The 8,365-nt window shown below is 41.5% G+C and overlaps 1 protein-coding gene across 5 annotated transcripts in view; it reads right to left on the reverse strand.

Moving 5' to 3' along the window:
* Positions 1 to 2,165: 2,165 nt before the first annotated feature.
* The window catches only part of Htr7 (5-hydroxytryptamine receptor 7), a 94,811-nt gene continuing 88,611 nt past the window's right edge, over positions 2,166 to 8,365 (reverse strand). For 3 of the 5 annotated variants that reach the window (XM_021152080.2, XM_021152081.2, XM_029472325.1), the window contains one exon: positions 2,166 to 4,153. In XM_021152080.2, coding sequence (XP_021007739.1) covers positions 4,111 to 4,153 — 43 coding nt within the window. In that variant the 3' untranslated portion in view covers positions 2,166 to 4,110. Of the gene's footprint in view, positions 4,154 to 8,080; positions 8,178 to 8,365 lie in introns of all 5 variants that reach the window. The other 2 variants (XM_021152079.2, XM_029472324.1) reach the window with 2 other exon arrangements.

The raw sequence follows: 8,365 nt of genomic DNA on the forward strand, positions 1-8,365 counted from the left end.
TAACAAACTTTTTGTTCTTTTTAAGGTGTAGACAATGCCAGTTTAAAGAGCCACCCATTCAAATAAATTCCAGGCTATGGGAGCTGAGTTGGTTCTCAAAGGCTAAATGTTTGCACATAATATTGAACAAGTTGTTTCTCACTTTAAGCTTAGAGTAAGAAATGACATCGCAATCTGCGTTACTGGGGTGTTTCCAAAATGTGCTGACCCACTGGAAGTTCCCAAATGGCTTCTTGGTGTACTGTTAACGACCATCTGGCTAGCTATAGATAAACAAGTCTCAACATATGGGCTATAGCGCATGCACAGCTCTGCTCCACCAGTGCAGAAAATTGAGAAAAGGTCGCTCTCTTGATACGAGTATGTCACGCCAAACAAGTGGCCCCCGGCATTGGAGGCCCTGCCCTGAGAGGAACAGAGATGCATTAACCACAGTCCCTTCCCTGCTTCTCACTGGACAAGTCACAACATCAAAGGTCTCCTCACTTCTTGCAAAAATATTTTAAAGTGCCAAATTGACTCTGGTTCTCCTCTCCTTCCTTTCTCTTTCCTCCTCCCCTCCTTCCTTCTCTCTTCCCATTCAGAAACACATGGGACACACCAACCATAGATCTGTTCCCAGCATGTTGCTCAATAGAAATGGAATATTGGTTGTCTTAGTCGGTGTTCTATTGCTGTGGAAAGACACCATGACCATGCCAACCCTCATACAGAAAAGCATGTAACTGCAGCTGGCTCACAGTCCAGAGGTTTAATCCATTATCACCATGGCAGGAAGTATGGCAGCAGACAAGCAGATGTGGTGCTGGAGACGTAGCTGAGAGTTCTTCATCTGAGCCAAAAGGCAACAGGAATAGAAAGAGACCCTGGGCCTGTCTTGAGCACTTGAAACTTCAAGACCCACCCCCAGGAACACACTTCCTCTAACAAGGCCATAAGTCCTAATAGCACCCCTCCCTATAAGCTTATGGGAGCCACTTTCATTCAGACCATCACATTGGGAATGAAAATAATGATGGGAACACACGTTGGATGAATAATGGAAAGTAGGGAAAATAGAAAATATCCTGGGCAGGGCAGGGATTAGGGTGGTGGTGGGGCATGTGTAAAGGTCCCAAGATGGAAAAGCCATCAACTGTTGAAGATGATTCAAGACTTGTAAATATTTATAGTCCTTTGATTGAGAACTTGGATGATAAATAAATGCTGAGAGAGAAAAAATTCTATCTAGGTGGGAATTCAGTCAATTATTGTAGTTGCACAAACTATTTGAGAAAATGACCCAAACTTTTAACTCAGACTGGTGAGTCCATGCCCACAATCAGTCTAATAAAACTATATAAAAATACAATACACACACAGGTGCCTCATGTACAAGACACCGTGGAAGTGCATAGAGAGCTATGGATGAGTTCTGTATGATCCAGCTTCCAATACGCCCAAGAAAGTTCTGAGTATCACAGATTTCATATTTACTGAATAAAGCTAAACACAGAGACAACAGAGCCTCAGTGTCTCTTACAAGTGCTTCCCTTCCCAGGCATGGTTTCCCAATGCTCAGCCTTGCCAGACAACGACAGCTGATCCCCTGAAGTGAGAGAAAAGATTAGTCACCATGCTCATTTCTTTCTCGAGCCATCATACACTATAGAGAAAATGTTTACCTCAGTCATTTCTCTCAGTTCTTAGTTAAAGCCAACACTGTGCCTTTGGCAGAGACAGGTTATATCATATGGGAAAGGCTAATTATTGGACATCTTCTCCCTTTCAGTTGCAACCTTTTCCTTCCACTTGCCTGCCTTGGATCTAAGGTGAAGTGCACATGTGGGATCTAGATCCTGCAGCTACCATGGGGCAGAACGTGACATGCGAGCATTACAATCAGGCAGGGTATGAAGTTGGTTTGGACAGTGGCCATCTTAATTTTAAAAAGTAAACAAATACCTTGTCTAAATTAATCCAACTATCTAGCCATAAGGTCCTGCCTTACTCTGGGATAAAGAAAACCATCACTCTAGGCAACCTGCTATGGCACTTCGTTCTGCATTGATGGTCTGACATATGGCTGCTGGCATCTTGATAGCAAATCCCTTAAACTAAGATCTATGTCATATCTTTGCCCTCCCAGAAGTGCCAATCCCAACAGGACCAAGAGACAGGTGTTTATCAAATCAACAAACACTTTTTTTATTCAATTTTTTTAAATTACTAAATAGATAAGTTTCTACATTGAAATGTAATTTAGGATAAACCTGTCAATTATTTTCTAGGAATTTTTTTGAAAATGCCTCTAGATGTAAACTCAGACTGTCTTCAAACTTGAGATCCTCCTGCCTCTGCTTCCTGTGTGTTAGGATTATAGGTGTGCACCATCATCCCCAGGTACCTGTTAGAGTTTTAGCAAGCAAGCGCAAGCTCAGAGTATGCACCCCACCCCCACCATCCTTTGTAGAATAACATGTATGACATCAGACCTTTTATTAAAAACAATTACTTAAGTTACTTTATTACAGCTACAAATAAACTTTATTTGATGTGATGTAATAAAACATTTTTTTCAAATTTAACAACATGTATCTGACATAATTGTTATTTAAATTATGAATATAAGTATAGACGTTCACTCTAGCGAATCTGCAGCTCAAGAATTTGTACACACGTTGTCTGAAGGGACAGTGCCTACCTCCCTTCCACAGGAAAGGGGTCCTTCCCTGCTCTCATAATAAACATCGGTGACATCTGGAAGAAGTCCATAATCCACTTTGTAACTCTATTTTATCCTGTGAGAGGACAGCCTCCTTAACTGTAGGAAAATAATATTCTCTTTCAGTTCTCTTTTTATCAAATAAAGGTGTTCATTCATGTCCCCTGTAGGCATGGGTACTCTTCGGATCTGTGCCTTTCCCTCTCCTTCACCCAGACTACTACATAGTAACATTTAAATGATACTATACACAAAGGAACCCTTTCTGTTTCCTTATCTGTCCTTAACATTGACCATTTTTATTGGTGGGAGGGGGTTAGAGGACAGAATTCATCAGGCACACATTTGATTTAAGATACAGAGAACACAGAGACAAATTCTCCACATGAAACAGAATGGTGTTCTAGAGTATTAACAATGGGGGTTCAAGTGAGCGCTAATTCACACAATTCAAACAGTCCAGTTGGATGACCATGCTTACACTGTCTCCAGAAACAACTGCAACCATTCACGGATATGCTATTCCCACACTCCCTGCTCATAACACACCATTATGGACCAGCCCTGTGGGCTCCTTGCACCCTTGTAGAAGATGAGAGTAAACAACATGCCAAGAATCATGTTAATATACAATGCGGTGAGACGGCACTCACTCTTCTCCAGTTACCATTCTTTCTCAGGAGCCTTCAAGGAGTGTGAGTGCAAGAAAAAGCTTTATTCGGGTTTTCTGCCTCTCTCCATCCTAAGATCTGTTCCTGAGTTACACCGTAATGATAAAGGATTTAACGGTGGACGTACACTGGTGGAAAGTCACAAGGACCCTGCAGAAAAGCCACAGTATTTAACAGAAGCTTTGAATGAACACTGCTCCGGGGAATCGCTTGTATTAGCTGATGACTGGTTTCTGTTTTCTAACATGGACATGCAACACATTCAACACGATGCTTACTGCCATTTGCTTGGAAAGACACCCTTCTGATAGACCACAAAATGAACTCTCTCTCATGAATGGTTCCTGAAGAGTTACCACAAAGCCTAGACGGGAAGCATGGGAATTGTGCGTTAGGATTTCCCCCCACTCTCATGGATGTGGATTTGTGGAAAGCACCAGAAACTGCTTCCCTCCCCTCCCAGAACCCAGCGCTGTAGTGTGCTTACCGCAGAGATGACTGGCTGTCTGACACTGAGCATTTTTTTTTCATTTAAACACAATATCACTGATCCACAGAAAAAAAAGAGAGAGGTTGACATCTCCCTCAAGATACACTTTGTACAACAGATCACCCCTTGTCACATTTCAGCCATGCCAAGAAGACAGAAGCCAAGTTCTGTTGTGCAGTCTCAGCCAACGGTTTTGTTGTTTCCCCCTGTTCTGCATTATTTCTTCTCCAGGGTTCCACTCTGGATCATGTATCATGACCTTTTTTCCCACAGTGGTCAGAGTTTTGTCTACAAAAGAGAGAAAGACAAGAAAATTAGCCAGACCATAAGCATGGGTTTTCATTTTGTAGTTGGCGAGGATTTTTCTTTTTTATGGTAGTCGGGGATTTCAATCACTGGTGACTTACAAGGTTGCACGAGCATCTTTAATGGGGAAGAAAATGTAATGTGCCTCTTTTTATAAATGTCAAAAGCTTTGTAACTTACAAGCCTACAATATATTTGAGAATGAGCCCCAGAAAACCCATTTAGAAATCTTTTCTAATATAGATGTACCCAAAAAATGACTTTGCTTTCAAAAAAATCTTATAATCTTTACAAAATAGGATAACTTTTTTTCTACTTGAAAATAATGACTGTTAAAAGAATAATGCCAGTATGAGGACAGATGGGGCAATGTTGGAATTGGAAAGATTTAAGCAAGGGTGGGGAGGAAGGGAGGAAAGGAGACTAAGCCCAATATAAAGATGTATTTTTAAAAAGACAAACAGAAAACCTATTTTGTAGACTAATTAAAATACAATTTTAAAAAAGATTTGAAGAAAGGTACCTGCATGGATGGAAATAACTGTTCTAAGAAGATGCAAGTTGTTAAATGAAAAGTCAACCTAGTGCGAGGCATAGGATACATCCCTGTGAATTTTTGACCAGGGAACTTAAGAGGCACCAAAACAATACAGACTATTGTTATTTCTGAGGTTGCTTCCCAACATTAGATAATAAGACTGCACTAAAGACATCATACTTTGTATGACATAAAACAGGAACTAACCTGAAAACTTCTTCCCTGATGGCTAGCTTTCATACTGCCAGAAGATACTGCACAGTCTGCTGGTAAAGAAAAATCAATAGTCGTATCTAGTTATGAATCCTTCACTCTGCAGTGACTGCCTACCAATGTGCCCATGATGGTTCTGGGGATAACCAGCCTTCTGGTTGGATTTGCTCTTTAGGAGGGAATTAATGTCACATACTCTAAAATGTTCAAAGATGGATGGCTTGGTCAGTCATAGATCTAGCCACTATTATTACTTTGCTAAATGGACATGGTTTAAAACTGCCTTTTAAATATTCATGTTTACACCTATAGATGAGTGCTACTGTCATCCAGGGTCAGAGATGTTTTTTGGTTTTGATAGAAAATGATGAAGCAATCACGATCAGTCAAAGTACTGGGAATAACTGATCACTGAATTCTCAACCTTCAGTAACAAACCTACATCACTCTTGCCAAGCCCAGAGAGCACTGAGGAAGAGAGAAGAGATGGGGTATAACAGCAGGAAGATGGGGAAATGGGCTACAAAACACTGTCCTCTGGACATCACATGGATATTACATTCATGAACTTGTAGAAGTGGTCATCAAGGGCCGAGGAGGGGCTTGTGAGGTTAAGTGGCTACTGGGGAGAGGGAAGTCATATTCCTCAGTTGTATAGCTTTCTCAGGTAAACAAACCCTTACCCATGCTCAAGAAAGCAACACTAAATGCAGTGGATCACACCACACACACAAAAGAGAGAGAGAGAGAGAGAGAGAGAGAGAGAGAGAGAGAGAGAGAGAGAGGATTGTTGGGGACCTTGAAAAGAAGAATGCATATGGCAGAAGGGTTTAAGAAAGAATAAAGGGGATATAATCAAACTTCAGAGTTCTCTCCTCCTCCTCCTCCTCTTTCTTTTTCTTCTCTCTCTCTCTCTCTCTCTCTCTCTCTCTCTCTCTCTCTCTCTCTCTCTCTTTCACACACACACACACACACACACACAAAATTGTATTACTTCCACTGAGAATCACCACCATTTCAAACTTAGAAAGATATGGTCTAGTGATTGACCTACACAGAAGCCAGAATCCTGCTTCCCTCAAGGCCTGTCTTCTAGACTCACAGAAGTGCTCTGGGTCATAGAGAAGTTTAAGCAACAGCTGAGGCAGTATCCGTTCTCCTAACACAGACAACACTCCCACAATTCAGGTCTCACAGACCCTGACTTGCCACAGGAGTGCTATGTTTAGGAGCTGGGATAGGCAGTCACTGGCCCAGGACTATGTTTCCAGCTTAGCCTCCCTGTCCCACGTAAGGTGTCCCTATATCCAAATCCCTTTATCTGAAGCTCTCCTCTCGGCCACGTACTTCATATAGGGTGAGGCAGTGACTGAATTTTCCTGCTGATAGACTCTATATCTTCATGAGACAAAATCTCCAGCTTTGACTCTCAACCTCACACAATAGTTCATGAGAACAGTTGCTTTATTTCAAGTCCTAGTCCCACAGTCTTGTTGGAATGGAGACTGGAAATAAGATATGTCCTCAACAAATGATGCTCCAGAGATATTTCTAGCCTGGGACCTTTGGTTCTTCTACCCCAGTGAAAGGACCACACCTAGCATCCTTTAAGTCAGTTTTGCTCCCACTGGTTCCTAAACTCTACTGAGTTCCTCCTGGATCCACTCCAACATCACCTCCAGAGCCCATCTTTCCTTATCACCCACCTGCTAGCCACAGTGATGATTCCAGGTTCCAGGGTGCTCAGACATCTTTAGCCTCTCTCCTAGTGTCATTGACACCTTCCTAGTACAGCTTCTCCCCCTCAACTCCCAAGTCACAGACCTCACCTCTAACATTAGTCTCATCACACAAATCCTTTCTGCTGTTAGTACATTCTCCATCCATTGTGGCCAGTACAATCTAGTATCACTCTTGTCAAAAACACACCTAGATCCCTGAGCTAACCTCAACCTACCCAACATCCTGATATTATTGAAGACATGTTCCAGATCCCTTGCCCACCACCATCCATAGATGGCGCAACTGTTACCAGACTATACTATCCTTCAGCACTGAGCAACCCATATTCTATGTCTTCCACATCTCTTATAAAAGCACTTCTTTCATGATTTACCATGTAAATTATCTTTCAAAGAATGCCTCTAAGCCTTATTTTTTTATTGTGTACATTTCTGTACTATTTAACTTTACATTGTGCTACCTGTATTTATTACCAACTAAGGGAAAAATGAAAAAAAAAAAAAAAACGAAGAAAGGGGGAGAAGAGCAAGGGCTGGGGCTCACTGGGAAAGTTTGTAGCATTTCTGAGGGCCCTGGCTTTGATCTTCAGCATTGTATAAAATACTGCATAGAACAATGTCCTTCCTACTTTGAGATACCTCAAGGCTAAACTCTAGGCAACTGTAAGGCATGAAGCAAAGAAGTTATTGTCATTACTAGTTGATGATGTAATAAAGGAGAAGCACTGAACTTGAACTTCAGGCAATTAATGATGAAGAAAAAAAATCCCTGTGAGAGACTTTAAAATGCCCAGGGACTAGCAAGCTCTTTGTTTGCTTCTGCCATTAAGGCAGAGACCCATCACAGATGCCTAGGATTGCAGGGGGCTTGATGTTCCTTCCCAGTTTCCCCTGGGATGTACCTCACTTCATTTCTTTTAAATTACCCCTTTCCACAAAGGAAGCAGGCAATCAGGTTGAGTTCCAAAGCTGCAGCCTAAAGCCCAGAGCAGCAAATTGACAGAATTCATGGCAGAAACCCAAGGTTATTCTGCTAGGAGTCAGTGCTAGGAGTCCCTGCAATTGACAAGGATTATAAGAGGTTCTTTAAAGAGAGAGACAATACAGCCACCAAGGAGAGGTAGGGAGACAGAAAGGAAGAGCTGCTTCAAAACAATCCCATGATATTCTTTTATAGCAAAGTATTTTAGAAACTGCTTTTTAGTGCTATTCATAAGTGATGTCAAAGAACAAGTTCTCATGGCATGATAGTTAGAAACTATTTGTGGCAGTTCAAGTCTATGAGTAAAATCATTCAATTAAAGAGAAAGAAAGAACCCTTGACTGTGTCACATGGTTACATTTTGTTACTTCCTTTATTGAAACACTTGGGAAATAGTGAAAGGCTTAAAATGGATAGTAGTGAATTAAAATTACCAGTGCAACAGAATTCACAGCTTTTATCCCTGTATTCACTCCGTTACCCCAAGGTAAATTCTCCAGTGCCTTCTGGACTCCTGAGGCTCCAGTCATGCTGATTAAGAAAATGGGAAGGAATGGGTAAATATTTGAAACTAACAACATACAGTCTAGATTGTTCACACAGGAAAAAAAAAGGAAATTGAGGTGTAGACGAAAAATAAGGGAGCCAAGAAAACTGAGCAAGAAGCAAACACTCTCTCTCTCTCTCTCTCTCTCTCTCTCTCTCTCTCTCTCTCTCTC

The sequence above is a fragment of the Mus caroli genome, chromosome 19, assembly GCF_900094665.2.
Source record: "Mus caroli chromosome 19, CAROLI_EIJ_v1.1, whole genome shotgun sequence".
NCBI classification, from domain to species: domain Eukaryota; kingdom Metazoa; phylum Chordata; class Mammalia; order Rodentia; family Muridae; genus Mus; species Mus caroli.